This window comes from Cottoperca gobio, chromosome 1, assembly GCF_900634415.1.
Source record: "Cottoperca gobio chromosome 1, fCotGob3.1, whole genome shotgun sequence".
Lineage (NCBI taxonomy): Eukaryota > Metazoa > Chordata > Actinopteri > Perciformes > Bovichtidae > Cottoperca > Cottoperca gobio.
In genome coordinates this window covers 695295-718281 of record NC_041355.1, presented here as the reverse complement: position 1 = coordinate 718281, position 22987 = coordinate 695295, and the positions used below count along the sequence as shown (strand labels likewise).

The 22987-nt window shown below is 44.1% G+C and overlaps 2 protein-coding genes across 3 annotated transcripts; one reads left to right on the top strand and one right to left on the bottom strand.

Annotated features, from left to right (window-relative positions):
* The first annotated feature begins 6031 nt into the window (after positions 1 to 6031).
* Positions 6032 to 9964, top strand: LOC115006289 (prokineticin receptor 1-like). Its single transcript, XM_029428458.1, has 2 exons — positions 6032 to 6459; positions 9016 to 9964. Exons 1-2 carry the CDS (start codon positions 6032 to 6034, stop codon positions 9713 to 9715), a joined length of 1128 nt encoding a protein of 375 aa, XP_029284318.1. The 3' UTR covers positions 9716 to 9964.
* A 2301-nt stretch (positions 9965 to 12265) lies between these two features.
* Positions 12266 to 16212, bottom strand: LOC115006440 (aprataxin and PNK-like factor). Of its 2 annotated transcripts, XM_029428703.1 has the most exons (7): positions 16118 to 16181; positions 15267 to 15674; positions 14906 to 15030; positions 14564 to 14799; positions 13920 to 14051; positions 13424 to 13470; positions 12266 to 13212 (listed from the first exon to the last, which is right to left on the bottom strand). In XM_029428703.1, exons 3-7 carry the CDS (start codon positions 14951 to 14953, stop codon positions 13010 to 13012), a joined length of 666 nt encoding a protein of 221 aa, XP_029284563.1. In that variant the 5' UTR covers positions 14954 to 15030; positions 15267 to 15674; positions 16118 to 16181; the 3' UTR covers positions 12266 to 13009. The 2 variants fall into 2 exon arrangements, with proteins under 2 accessions (XP_029284563.1, XP_029284555.1); XM_029428695.1 differs by lacking the exon at positions 15267 to 15674 and having other exon boundaries at positions 16118 to 16212.
* Between the last annotated feature and the right edge of the window lie 6775 nt (positions 16213 to 22987).

Genomic DNA, 22987 nt, shown 5'->3' with positions numbered 1-22987 from the left:
ATAAACAGTTTACATCGTGATAGAAACCATATAGAAAAATATATACAATAGACATGTTTTGACATATCACATATACAAACATATATATTTTTAATATTATATATATATATAGACATATATATATATATATATATATATATATATATATATATAGTATATATGTATAATATATATGTATATATATATATCTATGTATATATATATATATATATGTATGTCTATATATATATGTCTATATATATATGTATATATATATATATTATATATATATATATATTAAATATATATATGTTATATATTGTATATTATATATGATATTATATGTATTATATATATGTATATTGTCTATATCTCTATGTATATCTTCTGTTATCATATATCTCTTCCTATCTCTTTGTTCTATCCATATCTGTGTTCTATTCTGTGTCTCTCTTATGTGTCTCTCTCTCTGTCTCTATATCTCTGTTCTTATTCTGTCTATCTCTCTTCTATCTCTATCTCCTCTCTGTTCTCTCTATTTCTCTTCATATTTTATATATATGATTTATATAATATATATAATGATATATATATATAAATATATATATATATTTTATATATATATATATTTATTTGATGTTTTTTAATGTTTGCATGTGTATCATTTTAAACTCTGCTGGGTTTACTCGGCTCCCTTGGAAAGAGATTTTGTGATCTCACTAGGATTTATCAGGTTAAATATAAAAACGGTTTCAAACTTCCTCCGACTCCGATGAACGCCTCCCGTCAGTCTGCAGCCACAGACGGAGCAGAGGTCGTCCGTCCTGTGTGACGTGTGTCCGTGATCCGGTCAGCGTGTGTGTACGCAGTGGTATCACTGCTCTGCTGTGAATGATTGTTGTTTCTGTACAGACGAATCCATCACAGCAGAGACCCTGAACATCTCATGGATGTGTTCCCAAAAGTCAACATCACATATCACCTACGTGTGTGTGTGTGTGTGTGTGTGTGTGTGTGTGTGTGTGTGTGTGTGTGTGTGTGTGTGTGTGTGTGTGTGTGTGTGTGTGTGTGTGTGTGTGTGTGTGTGTGTGTGTGTCCTGCTCACAACAATGATTCAGGTTTTTCAGGTTCTTCTAGTAAATCAGTGTTTTGAATCAGCAGGTTGTTTATGCCTGAACCAAAGAATTATGTTTTTCAAATGATTTAAGTCAGATCCTTTACTCAAGTGAAAGTAGAATACTCCAGAACCCTGCACTCAAACCCTTACTTCAGTAAAGGTATGTATCATCAGCTGCATGTCGTTAAAGTACGTGCAGTGAGATGTTCCCTGTGAGGTTCAGTACATGTGATGCTTCTGGATTAATATTCCTGCTGCATTAATGTGTGTGTTGTGTGTTACTGCTGTACATGTTTAAGGTTGTTCTAATGTTCCCTCCTTTACATCCTGTTGGTAGTGTAATCTCCATCAATGCATCATATTCTATAAGATCATCATATGTTTGTAGCGTCTCTGTCCTGTGAGAACCACGTGTCTCTAAAAAGTCTACTTTTCATGAGCTCCTCACAAAAACAGCCTGTTTTCAGCTTTGTGACGATGCATTTTACAGCTGATCCAAGAGGCTTTTTAAACACTTTATTTATCTGGAGGAGGAGGAGAATCTTCTCAACACATAAAGGAACACTTCATCACACAGTGTATCACAAACACTCCACACATCTGGAGGTACAGGCTTCACACTGGACAGGGAGGAACTGAAGCTGTCAGACTAATGTCGTGGAGTAAAAGTATAAAGTAGCATAACATGGAAATACCTTGAAGCAGCACTTGAGTAAATGTACTTAGTTACATTCCACCATTGGGCTTTTGTGGTCTGAAGTGTATTTCACAAAGTAAAAACATGTCTCGTTGGGAGCTGAGATGTTTAGTTTGAATGAACAGCTCCACATATTAAAGTAGGTGTGAACATGTGTTCCTGCAGAGACCTACGTGAGAAAAGTGACACCGCTCTCATTTCACTCGAAACTATTGAAGTGTTTTCACTGTGATTCAGGCACATCCTGTTTTAATTGGACCGTACAGTGTATGTCTTCACAGCTGAGAGATGTCCAGTCCACTTAAAGTGTTGCTTATTATGTTGGTGCATCTGTACAGACTCACGTCCTCACACAAGCTGCAGCTTGAGGTTCACTCTGACCTCAGGGAATAATGAGGAGTGTGTGAGTGTGTGCACTCTCATGACCCCACCAATTACAGAGCTGTGAACCTGTCCTGATGTAAAAAAAAAAGAAAAAGCAGCAAATCTTCACGTGTGAAATGTTTTTACTTTAATAAAGATAATACTTCAATGATCTAAATAGTTGCCAATTAATGTTCTACATTTGACTAATTGATTAATTGACCCTGTACATCGAATTGTATAAACTGTTAGATTAATTAATAACAAAACGTCACGTTTTATAAAATGTTTTGTGCGCGAAAAGGAGCCTTCTCTCATCACAGGGCGCGCGCGTGTTGGGTCGCTACACGTCGTGAACGCGCCTCGCGGTCTTTCTGTCAGTCAGTGCGTCAGAGCGCGCGGAGAAGCAGCTTCAGGTCTGTATCTCACGCTTTCATCTCCTTTATATAAAATGTGTTTATATTATTGAGTTCTTCCTGAATCATGTTTGACGTCAGAGAATCTTTAACGGAGTGAAACTTGAATGTCGGATTTTATATTTCACACATTAAATGTAGATTTTTGCCTAAAAACTTTCTGCTTATTCTAATTAGTTAAATTAAATGAGTTAAATCGTTTATACAGCCACAGACATCCTCCTACATGCGTCAACACGTGCGTCCTGCACAAATATTCGGTCTTATATTTTATATTAATATGATATGTTCAGTTAGTTGTGTAGTTGTGCAGATATCGTCAATAATCTCATGTGTTTTTAATTTTTAAGAAATTCATTTAAAATGTGTTAATGGAAACAGTTTCTCACTCTCTGATGCGGTTCCCAAAGTGTGGTCCGCGGACCCCAAAGGGTCGCAGAGAAAATCAGAAGTAAAACATATTATTATTATTATTATTATTATTATTATTATTATTATTATTATTATTATTATTAAGATATTATTATTATTATTATTATTATTATTATTATTATTATTATTATTATTATTATTAAGATATTAATATTATTATTATTAAGACATTAATATTATTATTAATATTAATATTATTATTATTATTATTATACTCTGCAAGTTGACATGAGGTCTCGATTATACAGTCAGACACTCTTAACACTCATAACAGCCACATTTTTTAAAGGTTAATTAAATAAATTGTTCTGCAATTGTAATAATTTGTAAAGTTATATTAACGTACTGTTATTGATTCGTCTGCTTGTTGTGGTTTGTTGAGAACGTGAAGACTTCACTGACGCAGGGTTAATCGTTTAGTCTGTGAATAAAATTAATAAAATGATGGCAATCACCAGAAATCTTAAAATATTACATTTACTGTCGTATATGACAAAGAACAGCGAGAATGTTTTGCCATATAGTTGTTTATATAAATCTATACGTGTCCTTTGATCACCTGGAGTAATTTGGTCCATTCATGCTGTGAAAATAATGAATTGCCTGAAAAATAGTTGAAAATAAGTATAATATGTCATTATAATGAAATAAGGCATTCAAATGATGATTTAAAGTCATAATTATGAGATTATACTCTGTAAATATTTAGTTTTAAGAAGTTTAAGAAGATTTTTACTTTTACTTGTACCTTGATTTATAGATTTGTCTTGTTTTTCTTGTTGAATGATAATAATAATAATAATAATAATAATAATAATAATAATAATAATAATAATAATAATAATTATTATTATTATAATAATAATAATCAGTTATGAAAACGTATTTGTGATGTAGCTCTTTTTAAATTAAGATTATAATCATGATTATATTTATGACATAAGGCGTCACAATTCTAACTTTATCTGCAAAATGTCAACTTTACACTTTATAATAATAATAATTATTATGTATTTATGTATTCTTATGAGCATGCCATAAATAAGAAACTAGGAAAGTGGCATGAGAAGACCCTGGTCACATTGATTCAGGGAAACAATGTTTTTAATGTAATATATCCTGCAGCAGTTATGAATGAACACGTTTATTATGATGTTAAAACGATTAAAACTTTATAGATTCATTAATCAAGTAGAGCTGAAGTGCTTTTGTAAAAACATTTCATGGTTCCAGATTTTAATGTGTTTCATGTGGAAATACAAACATTCTCACTTTCTCATTATTTGTTACAAACAATCAATCGATTAAATAATCAGCAGATTAATCCAGAATGAAAATAATCATTTAAAAATGAGCTCCACCAACTACAACAGTAAAATCCTGCGTTTGCATTAATGCACGAGGAGGATGTGGTGTCAGCACTTTGACTTCCTGAATACTTCAAAACAATGATCAGCGATGAGAACACACCTGAAGCTGACCCTCTGTCTTCGGCTGACAGACGCTCTCAGAGGTTTTCAGACGTCAGAGCTGAGACATTCCCCGACCTGCGGACAAATCTAACAAGTAGACTTCATGAACACTGTGACCTAGCAACGCATCAGCAAAACTTTGAAGATGAAGCATCAAAAAACTCAGATCCAACATTTCTGAAGTCCAAACAGCGACCTGTACGTCGAGCACTGTATCTGGAGCGTTTACTGTGTGTGAGAGGCGACAAACAGCCACGTTTTGTCCCTCGAGGTTAACCTTTCGCGTGGTGATTGTCAACTGCCGGCCCGCGGGCCACGAACGACCCGCTTAAGCTTCCCATCCGGCCCGCAGAAAAAGGATATCTAGTTCGACCCAAACGTCCACGGTCTCCTGTGGCGTTCCCCCTGATCTCGACCGGTGCAGGTAAAGGTACTTACCTTCCACGTTGTGCGCCCAAGAACCGTTTGCGATCGCGCACATGTGCACGCGGTTCCATTCATACTACAGTTGAGGGTCTGCGTCCGTCTGGCGTTCCGTGCATGCGCATTTACCGATCTTTTAAACAATCATTCAGTTTGTTATCTCCTTCTTCTTGGGCTGGAGTGTGAAACTAAACAGGAGCGTGTGCATTCGGCGCGCTTGCTAAGCATACAGTCGCGAACATGGCGGATGACGTCATGAGGACCATCGCAGACCAAAGTTTGAGTTTGAGTTCTTCTCTATCAGCTGGAGCATGCTCGTCTGCTCGCCCCAGTTACTTAAGATCAGTTCACAGCGATTTGTGTGAACCTGTATGCCGACATTGTTTTACTGAAGTCGGGTAAATCTGCGGGTACACGACAAATATCAATTAAAACATATGATCAAAGTGCTTGAGCCGCGCAGTCAGTCGGTTGTGCTTTCTTAGTATAAACGAGAACAAGGTCCGATTAGAGGACTGTACTCTGCATTTACCTTTCTGTAATGACAGATTTAACCGTCACTGACAGGTAGTTAAAATCCTTCGTGACCTCGCAGACAAAAGTTCATGTCTTCCTCCAGGATCTGTCCTCACAGGTGCATAACAATCACATTCAAATGGCTTTATTGGCCTGACATAACACTGTACATGTAATGACCAACACTAACTACAGCGACAGCTCAAAGCTTCAAATGAGACAGAAAGGTCATTCTTGACCTTGGGAACAGCCACACAGTCCTTCATTAGCTGTTCTTCGCTCTCAGTCTTCGCACAGTCTTCCTCAGGTGTTCATTTCTGTAAACATTTCTGAGCTCATGGAGGATTTCCCGAGTGTGTTGACTTAAAAGTTTTGATTGGAAGTTCATTCCTGACCTTGAAACAGTAGTTTGATGTATTTCTCCTCATCTTGCAGTGCTCTTCAGGTGATTCTGGTGATTAAGGTCCATTTAGTAGCGGTTTTGCTACTAAACACATGATTTCCAGAAAAGCTAATAAATGGACATGGCGGTCAGACTTATTATTTAAAATGTGAACTTCTTTTCTTTTCATTTCCCCGCAGACACTCCTACCTGAGCATGTTGACCTGATCCACAATGGACGACCCGACCAACAGCAGCTCGGCTCTGCCAGACTACCATCTGGCCAACGACGCCTTGGACTACGAGGTTCCTCTGGACGAGATCCCGGACACCACGCAGGGCCGGGCCTTCTTCGTGGCCACCATTGTCATCGCGGTGGTCCTGGTGGGCATCATGTTGGTCTGTGGAGTGGGAAACTGTCTGTTCATCGCCAGCCTCGCCCGCTACAAGCAGCTCCGCAACCTGACGAACCTGCTTATCGCCAACCTGGCCGTGTCGGACGTGCTGGTGGCGGCGGTGTGCTGCCCCTTCCTGCTGGACTACTACGTGGTGAAGCAGCTGTCGTGGGATCACGGCCTGCTGCTGTGCGCCTGCACCAACTACCTGCGCACCGTCTCCCTCTACGTGTCCACCAACGCACTGCTGGCCATCGCCGTGGACAGGTGAGTCCACCTGCACCTTATGAAGTTTAATCTTCTGGGTTTGTTTAATCTTTCCATGAAGGTTTTTTGGTTTCTTTTAAATCTGGTGGAGATTTAGATCATGAGCCGAGGAAGGAGTGATCAGGTTTTGGTGCAGATGGCGCCACCATTGAGGTAGTTCCAAAGCTTGATCTGTCGAAGCGAAACCCTCCTCAACATTGAGTTTTGTTCCTGCAACAGTTCCTTTCACCCTCCTCCGACAAATTCAGTCTTTTTGCTGCAGCTGGTCTCTGCATGCATCGTTTTTACCGGCCCTCTGGTCCTGTCTATCTCTTTACCAGCCCTCTCTTTGTGTCATTCGAGGTGCACATGAGAGTGTGTTGCGTGCCAATCACAACCAAGGTACTTCAACTTGTGCCTACGCCGTAGCCTACGTCATGGCTCCGCCGTAGCCTACTCCATCGCAGCTCATTCCGCTGTAAAGCTACTCCATCGCAGCTCATTCCGCTGTAAAGCGGTGGATACGTTTTTATTGAGCGCAGAATGATTTGTTTCACTTTTAGAATTTGATTAATTTGGTCAGATAACATTCAGAAAGTCTACAAGAGTCACGATTTAATTATTTCATCTTTATTTTATTTTTTTTATAAATGATTTTATCACTTCGTCGGATGATTTTTGGACCGCCAACCAATACCAAGAAAAACTTTCATCAAAAGTAAACTGGACAGTCATTGATTTTTACCAGCGTGTGAGTGTGTGTGAGTGTGTGTGTGTGTGTGTGTGTGTCTGTGTGTGAGTGTGTGTGTGTGTGTGTGTCCGTGGACAGATCTTTTGTGACCGTGCCAGATGCAGTCACAAACTTTACAGATCAAAATGATGGTTGCGTTCAAAGATGTCTTTGATTTCTGAAGTTATTGTCCTTAAATAACGACACAGAATGTGTTTAACATTTGCATATTTCTTTGTGTAGGTTAAGAATGTATTACATACGTACACATGTAGAAAACAGCCTCAGAGACGTTTTATTTGTTCCAGTTGGAAAAAGCAGATTGAAACAAATGTAGATTTCACATAATTTGACTTTTTGCAGCTTCATTTGAGACAATAAAATCTAAATCTTTGTTTTACCTCTCATTGCTGTTGGCTCTGGTGTATACCTGCCCTCCTTTGGTTACTCTCCAGCTCAGGGGTGCCCAAAAGGTTGATCGCGAGTGTAGTGCGGGTAGATCGTGCATCGTTAAAAACATTTGTATATATATATATTCCCCTGACGGAACCCCGCGCCCCTGACATTCAAGTGTCTTGTTGTTTTCTTGCCTCGTTCACATTCCCTCCTCCGCTCTGTTTCGCTCCCACACAGACGCTGACTTTATGTCTTCTATTCCTTCATTGATTTTCCCCATTTCTCTTTCTTTAATTCTTTCTTTCTTTCTTTCCTTCCATCCTTTCATGTTCCAGAATAACATCTGCACCTCTCTCTTTCCCTCTCGTTATGTGTGTGTTCCTCTTATCACCTCCGTGCTAATCACTCATGTGCACGACAATGAGTCAAATGTATTTATTTAAGCCGAGTGCCATCTATTTCCATTATATTCGAAAGACTACAAGTATCTGTTAACACTCTGCAACTCACTCCAAAACAATCCAGATTGATAAATAGCACTTTTTTTTAATGTACTGTCCCTTTAACACCTACTGACATGCTCATTTTCAACACATTATCATGTCAGTGTGCCAACATAACAACAACATAACACTAACCATGCAGCAGGCAGACTTATGTTTGGGTGACCTACAGAGCTTTATTAGTCGGAGAAGCAGGAAAGTTATCGGCCGCTCCTCATCAAACAGATCTCAGAACAGATCTCAGAACAGATCTCAGGACTCTGACGACGATGTGACCGGAGATGATTTACATTCTGCTACAATAACAGCCGCTTCTGGGCTTCTTCTCAGCTTCTGAACCAAATCCATCATCGGCAGACGTTCACACTTTGGCACTAGCAGCCCCCTGTGTTCCATTCATCATGGCCGACATCCTCTGTCGTGTATAAATAGCATCTGCAGGGAGGAAAGATGGATAATCTCTGTGTATCCGGGGACAGCAAAAGTGGTTCCAGTTTCCAAGTCTGTAAATGTTCACAGCTTAAAACAGTCCGAAATCACCTGAAGCAGTCTGAAGACAGGAGTAACTGCTTCCAGCTACCGGAAATTACTTACTTACTTATTAATTAATGAATTACTAAAGCTGAAGTAAATACTTAATTGGTTAGTTAACAAACAGAACATTTGTCAGCAGTAATCATTTTGATAATCATTTAATTAAAGTCATTTCTCAAGCAGAAAAACATCGAAAATTGTGCTGTGGTTCTAGCTTATATATATATATATATATATATATATATATATATATATAATTATATATATTATATATATATTCTAATATATTATATATATAAAACACATTTTTTTGGATATGTATCCAAATATTAAAAAATATATTTTTTTAATATTTAAAAACAAATGTTTGGATATGTTTGGGTTTTGGAAGGTCATGTGTCTTCCTGTCTGCAGGTACATGGCCATCCTCTACCCTCTGAAGCCTCGTATGAAGTACCAGACGGCGTACTGCGTGATCCTGGCGGTCTGGATCGTCCCCATCTGCATCTCCATCCCCTCCGCCTACATGTTCTCTGAGACGAAGTACCCGCACGTGGAGGGTCGCTCCCACAAGACCTTCTGTGCTCAGATCTGGCCCGTGGACCAGCAGGTTTACTACCGCTCCTACTTCCTCCTTATCTTCGCTCTGGAGTTCATGGGCCCGGTGACCGTCATGGCCGTCTGCTACATCCAGATCTCCCGGGAGCTGTGGTTTAAAGACGTTCCGGGTTTCCAGACGCAGCAGATCCAGAAGAGGCTCCAGAGGCGTCGGAGGACGGTGGTGGTGCTGATTCTGGTGTTGGTCGCCTACATCCTGTGCTGGGCGCCGTACTACGGCTTCTCCCTGCTGCGGGACTTTTACCCCACCCTCATATCCAGGGACAGGAACTCCTTGGTGGTCTTCTATATCATCGAGTGCATCGCCATGAGCAACGGGGTCATCAACACCTTCTGCTTTATGAGTGTCCGAAACAACACCAAGCGCCTGAAGAAGACGGGCAAGTTCCCGCTGAGGCTGGTGACTTTTGTGGCCGCCAAGTCGGTGGATGAAGCGGAGGCACAGACCCTGTCCCTCCGAGTGACGGAGGACACGGAGGGAGCTCGGCTGAAGTAGAGGTCGAACATCTGCCGCTTCTCCTGAATCACATCAAAGTAGGAACTTACAACCCGTTATTACCCAACCAGAGATGGCGTAGTGGACGTAGCTCAAACAGCGAAGAAGGAAACAGTGCGGCCATGTTTATTAACGCAGAACCAGCCGAGGAGTTCGGAAAAGGGCACTTTAAAAAAAAAAAAAAAAAACCTGGCAGGTGATTGGATGAACCATCTGTCAATCAAACTCTTGAAGAAGAGTGAAAAAAAATAGTTTTCTGTTGCCGTTCTTTGCTCTTCTTTTAAAGAATAAATACATTTCTGAAATAGCTGAAGCTCTTGCAGCATCCACACGTGCGTCTTTAGGAGCGGCCATTGTTGTTTTAAACAGAAAGTCGCCTCCATGTGTCTAAACCACGCCCGTAGCGACCGGTAGATCCTCACATGGAGGACGCTGATGGGTCCGGTCACCGGTGGTCCGGTCACAAACACATTAGTTGAAGCGAGATAAGATAAGATGGCTTTTCGTGTGATTTTGTGATATTGGGAGAATCAAGGTGACGTGTTTGTTGTTCTGTTTCTGTGAAAATACTGGATTTGAACTTTTGTGTCACCTCGAGCAAAGACGTTCTCATCCCGGGCCGACGGTAATCATGAGAGTCCCTGGATGATTCAAACTGCCGCTGGAAAACAGGTCAAAAAACAACATTTGTATTCCCCCACGAGGTTAGCGTGGAGAAGCCTGCGTCATGTACGTCTGTTTTGGTTGATTTATGTGCAGCAGAGGGCAAAAGATGCTGAAGTGGAATATAAACCATCACTGGTCTGAAACACAGGGAGGCACGACAGCAAGGACTCAACATGTTGTTGATGCCGAGTGTGATATTTCACCTAAATTAGACCTAAATAGTTTTTTCTTTACAGTGATAGCAGCGCTGGAGGAAGTATTCAGATTACTTAAGAGAAAATACTCCAACACAAGTACAAGTCCTGCGTTAAAAACCTTTAACATGTCGTTAAAGTACGTGCAGTGAGATGTTCCCTGTGAGGTTCAGTACATGTGATGCTTCTGGATTAATATTCCTGCTGCATTAATGTGTGTGTTGTGTGTTACTGCTGTACATGTTTAAGGTTGTTCTAATGTTCCCTCCTTTACATCCTGTTGGTAGTGTAATCTCCATCAATGCATCATATTCTATAAGATCATATGTTTGTAGCGTCTCTGTCCTGTGAGAACCACGTGTCTCTAAAAAGTCTACTTTTCATGAGCTCCTCACAAAAACAGCCTGTTTTCAGCAAAAAGTGTCGTTTCTACATTTCTACATTGTGCTGCGTGGATCTGAGGACGCGTGTACAGTGTGCATATATACACAACCACGCTGAACTGATGTCTGTTACTTGTGTTGCAGACTTTCACTTCCTGTGCAGCTGAGGTCAAACAGGATTCAGGTATTACGGCTCAGAGATGTCATCGAAACTAAACAACAAACAGACGTCTTGTTTTCTTTTCCTCTGCTGTGAAAAGTAAAGTTTGAATAATTCTGAACTTTGATGGACAGCTGTCCTTACTCTCTAACCACCACACTAAAAAGCAGGACGAATGCTCTCCTCTCAAAAGCATGATTATCACTGTGTATCTTTATCCAGATGTTGTTCATGCAGCAGGATCGTGCAGACGTGTGGTGCTTTATAGTTTTCTACTGCAACCCCTAAATGTTGAGAAACGGTGATTAGAGTGAAAAACAACTAACGCGATAAAAGGTTTTTGCTCTTCTCTTCGTTTAGAAATCTTTTATTTCATTTGATTTATGACACGCTCAGAATCAAGCCCTCGGAGGGTGTTTGTCCAACACTAACAGACTTCTGATGAATCTGCTGCGACGTGTGCAGATGGAGATCATCTATGATCTATAACCTGCAGAAGGTCCAGCCTGCAGGACTACTTTGAGTTTAGCAACGTTAGCATGCTAACACACTTAACTAAGATGATGAAAATGGTAAACATTACACCTGCTAACGATTAGCATGTTAGCATTTAGCTCAAAGCACCACAGAGCTGTTAGAGTGCAAACGCAGTCTTGTTGAGACTAAATACAATAAAGTGAATAAATGTGGTATTTCCCACCAGAAGTCCCTCCGGGCACACGAACACGTCTACAGAAAATATGATTTCACTGTTGATGAATGAAGATGATGTGAAACGGTCTCTGGGCTCGGCAGCGGTGCCCTTGAGCAAAGCATCGAACCCCAAACTGCTCGGGAAGCCTGTTCACGGCTCTGACGTCTCTCTGCTAACGCTCGTTACCTGTTTGTGCACGTGGGTGTATTCTGTGGCTGTGTGTAATTTGAAGTTGACTTTCCCCTGGAGGGACGAATAAAGCTGTTTATATCTTTCTTTATCTTTAAATGTTGTTTTTTCTTACGAAATTCTCGGAAAATTGCTCAGAGTTTGGTCAAAACATTTCTCCTTCACAGCATTTAATCAATAATAATAATAATAATAATAATAATAATAATAATAAAGTGTATTGACAGGCGCACGTGCTCATCAGAAACAGGACAAGACTTTGTTTTCATCAAATGTATTTAAAGGAAGCAAAAAGAAACACATTAGAGAAACAATTGAGAGAGATCTACATACAGATATTTATATACATATTTATGGAGCTTCACCTGAAGTGAAACGAGCGCTTTGGATCCGTGCAGCTGATCAGACACACAGATGAACACTTGACTCGTCAACATGTGTGTTTTGCATCTTCAGTAAACAACCAGATATATTATAGAAATTTGCATTTTAAAAGGGCGCGAGGGATGTTTTCATTCAAAGACCTATTATATTTAATCAGCCTGATTCACCGAGGTGGTGCACTGTTGTGTTTGAGGTTACCATGGCGACACCTGCAGAGGACACCTGACAGCTTCTGCACGTTGGCGGCTGGAAGCAAGACGAGAGGCCAGAGCTCCACGCTCTTAATCCAGACGACCGGGGAAAGAGCAACAACGACAGACTTATTTTGAACTGCTTTCATCAAGGCGTGCGTCCCTCAGGTCGGCTAACATTTGTCAGAAACAAACGCTTCACGAGTCCCGCGCCGAGGCTGCGTCAGCGCTGCGGGCTAGTTGCAGCAGGACAAAGCTGACTGACGCTCGGCCTCAGATTACGAGACACAGGAAGCTGATTGACCCCCGCCTTTAGTTCATGTTAAGTTCCTGATGTCGAGCATTAACGGCGCTGAAAGCTGAGAGGACGTAGAGACTGAAACACGGGTTTCCTGCAGGATTCAATCACACACGACACAAAGAAGAAGGAGATCTACTTCCTCCTCTTCACGAAGGTCTTTGCTTCCTTCTGCAGTTCTGCGATGTCCTCTTTACCGCTGTCCTCCGACACGGGAGGCTCGTAGTCCGAGTCATCGCCCGCGTCCTCGCTGTCGTCGTTAATGAAGCTGTCGTCATACTCGTCCCCTTCGTCGCCTTCGTCGTCAGCCTTTTTGGGGACGGTTCGCGTAGTGCGAACTGTAACGGCATCAACAGTGTGATCATGAGTCACGCATTAAATATTGTAGAATATTTTATATTGTGATTTCTTTCCCTGCATTTTAAAGAAGCTTAAAGAACTATGTTTGATATTAAACGTATTTATTTAGGAGTTAAAATGAATTTAAAAGGAATAAAAAGGTCACGCTGTTCAGATGATGTCAGAACGGGAGCAGGTGGAACATCTTACCTGCTTTCTTTGTGTGTTTGTATTCTCTCCTGTGAAGAGGGTTCTTCCTGTCAGGGAACAAAAAGTCAAAGTCAACTTTGTTGTTTTCTGTAATAAACGAGATTCCTTTGACTCTCAGACACCGTGACGCAGGTGACACTCAGCCGAAGGTCTTTATTATTAACGCCGTAATATATGAAATGACTGCTGATGGTCCCAAAGGTTCAAACTAAACACAGTGAAGCAGCATGTTGTTGTCAGGCAACACAGATCTGGAATAATCCCCCAGAGGATACTAGATGAAACCTGCAGAGCTTCTCTACGCAGTAATCACGGGATCAACGGCAACGTGACGAGACATCTCCTCGTGTAGATCAACCATTCCCCTCGACACTAACTGCACTGCTATAGCTCCAACACGGACATGACGCGTCTCTTCTTCTGCAGCTTCTTGTAACGTGATCAATGTGTCATCAGGTCATCAGTCCCTCCCTTTCATCCGACTGTAATGTCTGACCTGTAGCAGTCGGTGCCGTAGGGGCACTCGGGCTTCTCCTCCTCCTCCTCGTCTTCCTCCTCCTCCTCCTCCTCGTCCTCGTAGTCGGTGTCACCGGGGTGACTGCACTCCTGGAAATGGACCGGGTTCTTCCTGGAGAGGCAAACAGAAAGGTGAAAGCCGTCAGACACATGTCGCACACAGAACCTTTGTAGCGGATGTTTCCGTGCCGCTGCCTCGTGCACATCTAAAGGACCACACTGTGGACGCTCTGCAGCAGTGACGCCACGCACTGGCGCCAGCTGTTCTTTAAGATGTGCAAATGTAAAAATACTGACATCAAAACTCATTTTGTGGAAGTCAAGTCAAAAATAACTAACATAAATAACATGATGACGTCACCTCCCTCGCCATGAAGATAGTTTTGGTTGTATTTGTTATGGCGGCTTTATAATACACTCATTATCTGTGCCCGTGTGGAGCGTCACAGGGACGTCGGTGTGGCTGTGATGGGGTTTAGGGTTGTGGATCTTTGATCTGAAAGTCTGGAGGGAACACGTCTCCAGGCTGAAAGCACAGAGAAGCTTTCTCGTGTTCATCAGCTCAAGTGCGTTTCATCTCATCTTTGTTGAGGCACATAAAAGAAACACACAGGTGGACGTCACCTGTAGCAGTCCTTCCCGTACGGACACGCCGTTCTGAGTCGAGTCTGTTGTCCTCCATGTTTGGACTTCTTGTCCTCGGCCGGGCTGGTCGCATCAGTCAGTGTTGTGGTGTTCATGTCAGCTGCAGGTGTCTCTCCTCCTCGTCCCTCCTCGTCCCCCTGCACGGTGAAGCCGTCAGACTCGTCGCTCGCCTCGGACCTGGTGGGTTCAGTGTGACGTGGGGCTGCAGGAACAACCTGCGAGTCAAACAGACAAACAAAAAGGGTTTCATCTCACGTTGTCCGTCTGTGAAGACTCCTGGAGACAGAAGGATGAAGGATAAGCCACACTTTAACACTCAACTGTTTCCTGCTCTTTGTCGCTCATCTTCCTCCTCCTCTTCTTCGGCATTTCTTCGCCGCTGAGCTCCGAGCTCTTGGTGGGCGTGCTGGTCGGAGGTCCTTTACTTCTCTTCACAGCTGCTGGAACTGAACACAGAGACACAAACAACAGTTTCAGAGGATTACACAGAAACTATCATTCTTCATACGGAAAGCTTCATTTTTAAAAACTGTTCACAACTTACAGACTTCTACAAAGTGACACAGACACAAGAGCAAATGTAAAGTCAGACGTGAGGCAGTAAGAAGTACAATACACACACACATACACACACATATAGATATATAGATATGTGTGTGTGTTGGAGCGGTAAGTAAAGTACCTCCAGCTTGTACTTGAGAAAGGTTTTTTTCCGACACTGCCAACGTTTAGTGAAAAAGTCTCGGTGACTGAAAGCAGACTCGATGTTTCTGAACTGGCTTCTTCTCCCGAGACGCCGACAGCGTCGCACGTGTCTCTGGAGGAAGCTGGAACTCTTCCATGTTCCCACTCTGCAGGGAAACGCAGCTCTGGACAAGACGCTTTAATGGAGGCAGTGAAGAAGCCACTGAGGCTCCGTCCAGCAGAGCAGAGCCGTCTGCTTTCCTTCATCGTAAATATTACAGCAGCACTCAGGGGGGGGGGAGAACCTCCATCGTCCTCTTTAACTGCTATAAATATCAAGGAAGGTCGCGCTACACAGAGGAAGGTTAGCTGCTGTGTTACTTCATCACATCTCACAGCAGTCAACCTGTCAAAGACAACGACACCATCATCAGGTTTAGCTGCTCTTTAAGGTCACCGAGCGTCAGCGTTCAGGCGGCGTCTCAGCAGCAGCTGGTGGACATCAGCTGATCACACTCTCATTCCTTAGTGCTGAACACCGACGCACAAGACTTTAAAAGTGTCCTCACATTTCGTTGTTTATCCTTGTAAAACACTTTGTGACTTTGTTTTGTGCAGGAAACAAAAAGTTCATTCTTATTATTATGTTTTTAGACCCAAGGACGCCCTAACTGGTTGTAGCATGGAGCAGGGACCCGAGGGGGGGTGCTGTCGGAGTTCTTTGAGGGGACGAGGACCGATCTGAAGGACTGTGTTATACAAGGAACCTTTGTGACGCGAGTACAGATTTAATCCCACATCTGGCAGTTGGTCACATGTGGACAGATACACGAAACATGAACTCGGTACCTTTCTGGCTGGAGGAGGAGGAAGAGGAGGAGGAGGAGGAGGAGGCGGCGGCGGCGGCACGTGGAGCTGCCACAACCGCCATCATCCAGGGCCGGCAGAGCTCGTCTCTGGGTTGCAGACGCCGGGACGTCACTTTGTTCTTCTGGTTGTGCAGAATCTCCCTGCGTGGAAGAAAAACAAAATAGTTCTGGAAACACTGAAAACTACAACGCTGAACATCTTAAACGACTGAGGGAATGTGACGTGAAGACGAGAAGCTGAACGTTTTGCACACGGACCTCTGTTAACAGAGAGGAGAGATCATTGTGTCGACCTCCGGAGCTGCAAACCATAAACTGCGTTTCCAGTTCTAAATGTGTAAACCTTTCAGAACAGAACGTCGTTGTGACTGCAGCTAAAGGAGCTTGTTGTGTGTGTGTCTATCCTGAGCGTCACATGTCAGACAGACACCATCAGAACAAAGACCTAAGAGCGGATCAGCCGGGCGGACTCTGAATGTCGAGGATGAGTGTTTCGCTTGTATCGCAGTACGTGTTGACAGATTGAGCTCATTCATACAAAGCAATTAGAGCAAGAATCCTCCGGCTGGTGATCGCAAGTAACAAATAGAGAGCGTCAGAAATACAGAATAAAAAGCAAGGACACTGGGAAGAAGTATAATCCTTCTGTATGTCGTATTGGAGAGCAACGATCTAGAGGCTGCACTTCTCTGGAGAGTATAGTTCTTTATGTAAACACCTCTTTATGTGACCTCTGACCCCAGCGATCATCTGTTGTGGTCTTTGAAGGTCATTTCCTCTCCATTAGCTAGACGCTCAATTCTATTTAACTGAAGGATGCAACCACTGGCATCCCACAAACCAATAGATCGTCGCCACCATCAACGCCTCCATTCAGGGATTTACAAAAGCGGGGTCATTAATAAACATGTGAACATTGTGACTGGAACTATGAGCTCATAACTTCTACAGCTGCACTTCTTCTTGTGGGTGATCTGTGTCTTCAGATGTTGTTGTAGTTGAACAAACCTTGTTAAAACGCGTGTTGTCGGCTTCTTCCTGGTTCGACTGAGCCGCCGCCGCCACCGCTGTCGGTGGAGTCTGTCCAACAGGACGAGGCGGTTCCACATCTGGTTTTGGGAGAAACGAGAAGCTCTCCTTCTTCTTCCTCAAACATCTGACTGTTTCTACGGGACGGAAAAACATTAAAAAATAATGTCAGCTGATTCTCTTAAAGATCTTTTAAAGTGATTTCTTCTCTCAACTGTGGTGGTGTGTGTGTGTGTGTGTGTGTGTGGTGGGTGTGTGTGTGGTGGAGAGAGAAGATAGATTATATATTATAGGAGAGAGAGATATAGAAAGATAGGAGAGGGGATAAGAGGAGAGGAGAGAGAGATAGAGAGAGGGAGGAGAGGAGATATAGAGGGGAGAGAAGAGAGAGAGAAGAGAGAGAGAGAGAGAGAGGAGAGAGATGAGAGGATATGAGAAGATAGAAAGATATATGAGGGGGGGAGGGGGATATTAGGAGAGAGAGCAGAGAGAGATAGGATAGAGAGAAAGAGAGAGGGATAGAGATATAAATAGATGAGAGATATATATAGAAAATATATATAGATATGATATAGAGAGATATAGAGGAGAGAATATATATATATATATATATATAGATGTATATATATTATACATATATTATATATATATTATATATAATATATATGTGTATATTATATATACATATATTATATATTATATTATATATATAATATATATATGTGATATTATATATACATATTTATATTATATATTATATAATATATAATATATATTATATAATATATATTATATATTATATAACCCTGCATTTTGTATATTTTGTATTCTTTTCTTAGTGTGCACATTTAAAGCTCCCTAACTAACAGAGACTTTCTTTGTGCTGCTGCTCTGATACGAGATGGATATATTCTGTATGAATATAAAATGAGCTGCTTCGAACAGTAGCAACGTTTTCTCGAGTGTCCTTTTCTCGTGTTGTGGTGTGTGTGTGTGTGTGGACAGGGTGTCTTTTGTTTGTCCTTGAGATGTCCTGGTTTTAAAGAGGTGCGACTCGTCCCGGGGAAAACGACATTCCTTCGTGGGTTTGAAGCGACAACCAGGCGGGCGTGGTAAGACGCGCTGCAGGGCTTCAAGAACACAGGGACCTGCCGCCATGAAGATCACCTCCGCCAAGAAGTAGTTCCCGTTTGACACTGGACAAAAGAGACTCTAAGTGGGAGGGGGGGGGGGGGGACGGTCCCTTGGATTTCCGTTGGGTCCCAGATCCTCTTTAATTGTGAATCCTAACCTCTCCTCTTTCTTTCTTTTTACTTTTTGGTTGGTAAACTCTGCCGTCGTCATGAGGTCGAGCGAAAAACTCTGTCGACATCTTATTTTAAAATAAAAGACTTTTTACATAATTGTTCCTGAGATGTGAGTTTCCTGTGACACTAACTAAAAACATCAACAGTGAGGACGATGTAGAGGAGCGAGTGTTGGAGGGCGGTGACTCTTCAGTTCGTCGATAAGTGAAACGAAAAACAAAATGTCTTCAAACTGTTCAGAAGAGATGTTTAAAATAAAATTACTGGCGTATGTTGTCGAAGGACTTCTCATGATCTGAACTCAGTCATCTAGAAATAAAGCCTTAATTTGTATTAAAATGTCTTAAATCAATCTTTTAAAACTCGTAAGTGCTAAACTGTGACGTATTAAATGTAATTAATGCCTCTCATTAAAGTCACAGAACCGGTTCGTGGAAGAATCGTGTAGAATAGTCTGAAATGTATCTCGGAGTAGCGTAAAGTGTAAGTTTATAATATAAATTGCTGCGCTATACTTAGTCCACCTGTTGATAGAGATTATAATAAGAGTAGCGTAATACACGCGTACGGACCATGTGACGTCCTTCACACGGGGGGGGGCTTCCAGTCAATGCTTGACTCAACATTCTCCATTGATCTGTGTAATTACAGAGAGTTGTTTTCAGGCTCTTGGTATATGAGGGGGAGATCATCATCAGAGCAGGTGGCGGGGGGGCTTATGGACACGAGAAGAAAGAGGAGGGTGATTTAGTGGGGGTCCAAGCCATGAAGGGAGAGAATCGACCGTGCGGAGGGATCTTATCACACGCAGGAATGAAACCTGAGATCAAAACCCAAAATCTCTTGCGTGTCGGATCACGAGCATTGGTATTCCTTATACAAACCTCATTAGCTTGTTGTAATTAGGATCCTAAACGAACACCTTCCATCGGAGCCTGAGGAAGCAGCTGAAGTCTGAGGTGCTGGAAGCCTGAGGTGGCTGCAAGCTAGAAGCTTGAAGTCGAGGAGCAAGCTTGAGTCTGAGTGCAGCAGCTGATCTAGGACGCTGAGCTGAGGCCAGCTGAAGTCCCCTGAGGTGCTGATGAGTCTGAGGAGCATCAGTCGGGGCATGAAGTCTGAGGACAGCTGAGCTAGGAGGAGTCCTGAAGTGGGGGGTGCTAAGCTTGAAGCCAGTGAGGTGACTGCGCTGTAAGTCTGAGGGCCTTGTGCTGAAGTATGAGTGACAGAAACCTGAAGTCTGAGGAGCAGCTGAAGTCTAGGTCGCTTGCTGAAGTCTGAGGAGCTGCTGACAGTCCCTGAGGAGCTACGTCTGAAGCCTGATTGAGGCAGCATGAGCCTGAGGTGGCTGCTGAAGGCTGAGGTGCTCAGCTGAAGTCCTGAGGAGCAGCTGAAGTTCTGAGGACGCGAAGTCCCTGACAGTAAGTCTTGAGGTAGGGCTGAAGTCTGAGTGTGTGCCTGAAGCTCTTGAGGAGCACTGAAGCTGAGGTGCCTGGCTGCTGAAGTCTGAGGAGCAAAGCTGAAGTCCCTGAGGGAGCAAGCTGAAGTCTGAGGAGCAGCTGAAAGTCTGAGGTGCTGCTGAATCTGTAGGAGCAGCCTTGAAGGTGCTGAGTGCCTGCTGAAGTCCTGAGGTAGCTGCTGAAGGTCTAGGAGCATGTGAAGTCCTGAGAGAGCAGCTGAAGTCTGAGTGCGTAGAAAGTTCTGAGTGAGCAGCTGAAGTCTGAGGAGGCTGAGAAGTTCCTGAGGTGGCTGCTGAAGAGTCTGAAGGTGCAGCGCTGAAGTTCAGCTGGGAGGTGCATTCTGAGTCTCGAGGATGTGCAGCGTGAAGTCTGAGGTGCACGCAGCTGAAGTTCTGAGGTGGTTGCAGCTGAAGTCTAGCTGCTGCAGGCTGAAAGTCTGAAGGGCTGCTGATGAGTCAGCGAGTCTGAGGAGAGCTGAATGTGCAGCTGAAGTCGAGTGTGAAGGTTGCAGCGAGTTAGTGCCAGCTGAAGTCTGAGAGCAGCTGAAGTCTGAGGTGCAGCTGAAGTCTGAGGAGCAGCGAAGTATGAGGTGCAGCAGCTGAAAGTCTGAGGAGCAGCATGAAGTCTGAGGAGCAGCTGCTGAAGTCTGAGGAGCAGCTGAAGTCTGAGGTGCTGCTGCTGAAGTCTGAGGTGGCTGTGCTGAGTCTGGGTGCTGCTGGAAAGTCTGAGGTGCTGTGCTGAAGTATGAGGAGCTGCTGAAGTCTGAGGAGCAGCTGAAGTCTGAGGAGCAGCTGAAGTCTTGAGTTGCAAGCTGAAGTCTGAGGTGAAGCTGAAGTCTGAGGAGCAGCTGAAGTCTTGAGGTGCAGCAGCTGAGTCTGAGGTGCAGCAGCTGAAGTCTGAGGGCAGCTGAAGTCTGAGGTGCTGGCCGAAGTCTGAGGTGCAGCTGAAGTTCTGAGGGGGGGAAGCAGCTGAAGTTGAGGTGCACATGAAGTTGAGGCCTGCAGCTGAAGTCTGAGGAGAAGCTGAAGTCTGAGGTGCAGCTGAATTGAGGAGCAAGCTGAAGTCTGAGGTGCAGCTGAAGTCTTGAGGAGCAGCTGAAGTCATGGGTGCAGCAGCTGAGTCTGAGGAGCAGCTTAAGTCTGAGGAGCAGCTGCTGAAGTCTGGAGGAGCAGCGTGAAGCTGAGGTGCTGCTGCTGAAGTCTGAGGTGCTGCTGCTGAAGTTGACGTGCGCTGAAGTCTGAGTGCTGCTGTGAAGTATGAGGAGGTGAAAGTCTGAGGAGAGTGAAGTCTGAGGAGCAAGCTGAAGTCTGAGGATGCAGTGAAGTCTGAGGGGCAGCAGCTGAAGTTCTGAGGTGCAGCAGCTGAAGTTGAGGTGCAGCAGCTGAAGGTTGAAGGAGCCAGATGAAGTCTGAGAGAGATGAAGTTGAGGTGCAGCTGAAGTCTGAGGAGCGCTGAAGTCTGAGGTGCAGCTGAAGTATGAGGTGCCAGCTGAAGTCTGAGGAGCAGCTGAAGTCTGAGGTGCAGCTGAAGGTCTGAGGTGCAGCTGAAGGGTATGAGGAGCAGCTGAAGTCTGGGTGCAGACTGAAGTCTGAGGTGCGCTGAAGTCTGCGGAGCAGCTGAAGTCTGGGAGCAGCTGAAGTTGAGGAGCAGCTGAAGTCTGAGGTGCAGCGCTGAAGTCTGAGGAGCACTGAAGTCTGAGGAGAGTGAGTCTGAGGAGCAGCTGCTGAGTCTGAGGGTGCAGTGAAGTCGAGGTGTGTGCTGAAGTCTGAGGTCTGCTGCTGGAAGTCTGAGGTTGCTGCTGAAGTCTGCGGTGCTGTGCTGAAGTCTGAGGGCTGCTGAAGTTGAGGAGCGCTGAAGGTCTGTGGAGCAGCTGAAGCTGAGGTGCTGCTGACGAAGTCTCGAGGTGCAGCTGCTGATAGTCTGAGGTGCAGCTGAAGTTGAGTTGCAGCTGCGGAAGTCTGAGGTGCAGAGGACGAAGTCCGAGGTGTCAGATGAAGTCTGAGGTGCAGCTGAAGTCTGAGGAGCAGCTGAAGTCTGAGGTGCAGCAGCTGAAGTCTGAGGTGCAGCGTCTGAGGTGCAGCAGCTGAAGTCTGAGGAGCAGCTGAAGTCTGAGGAGCAGCTGAAGTCTGAGGAGCAGCTGAAGTCGAGGTGCAGCTGGGGAACGTCTGAGGAGCAGTGAGTCTGAGGAGCAGCTGAAGTTGAGGTTGAGTGAAGTCTGAGGTGCAGCTGAAGTCTGGGTGCCAGCTAAGTCTGAGGAGAAGCTGAAGTCTGAGGTGCAGCTTGAGAGTCTGAGGTGAAGCTGAAGTTCTGAGGTGCAGCTGAAGTATGAGGTGCTGATGAAGTCTGAGGTGCAGGAGTCTGAGGAGCAGCTGAAGTCTGAGGACAGCTGAAGTCTGAGGTGACAGCTGAAGTCTGAGGAGCCGCTGAAGTCTGAGGTGCAGGCTGAAGTCTGGGAGCAGCTGAAGTCTGAGGAGCAGTGAAGTCTGAGGAGCAGCGCTGAAGTCTGAGGGAGAGCTGCTGAGTCTGAGGTGCAGCTTGAAGTCTGAGGTGCTTGATGCTGCTGAGTCTGAGGTGCCTGCCTGCTGAAGTCTGAGGTGCCCCTGACTCAGCCCACCCCCCCCGTCTGCAGAGCCGCAGTCCTCGCTGGTCTGTACTGTGATAGGACACTCTGCCCCCCCCCCCGCCACCCTTTTCGGGGCTTCTCTTCAGCACACGTGTGGGCAGTGGTGCCCCCTGGCAAGTCTGAGGTGCAGCTGCAAGTCTGAGGTGCTGCTGAAGGTCTGAGGAGCAGCTGAAGTCTGAGGAGCAGGCTGAAAGTCTGAGTGCAGCAGTGAAGTCTGAGGCGCCCAGCTGAAGTATGAGGGGACAGCAGCTGAAGTCTGAGGAGCTGCTGAAGTCTGAGGTGCATCTGAAGTCTGAGTGCAGCTGAAGTCTGAGGAGCAGCTGAAGTCTGAGGAGCAGCTGAAGTCCAGAGGAAAAAGTGTCGGTAGAGTCTTCATCCGTCTGCAAACATCATATAATCACAAAGTTTACAGCTAGTGAGAAAATCTGACAGAA

What these genes read in the sequence shown, in the direction of transcription:
- LOC115006289 (XM_029428458.1), top strand. Translation starts at nt 6,032, where the DNA reads ATGGACGACCCGACCAACAGCAGCTCGGCTCTGCCAGACTACCATCTG. An exon ending in CTGGCCATCGCCGTGGACAG is followed by an intron (nt 6,460 to 9,015) that starts GTGAGTCCACCT and finishes TCCTGTCTGCAG; the next exon opens with GTACATGGCCATCCTCTACC.
- LOC115006440 (XM_029428695.1), bottom strand. Translation starts at nt 16,202, where the DNA reads ATGATGGCGGTTGTGGCAGCTCCACGTGCCGCCGCCGCCGCCTCCTCC. An exon ending in TACGGCACCGACTGCTACAG is followed by an intron (nt 13,471 to 13,919) that starts GTCAGACATTAC and finishes GTTCCCTGACAG; the next exon opens with GAAGAACCCTCTTCACAGGA. An exon ending in CAAACACACAAAGAAAGCAG is followed by an intron (nt 13,213 to 13,423) that starts GTAAGATGTTCC and finishes ATGCCGTTACAG; the next exon opens with TTCGCACTACGCGAACCGTC.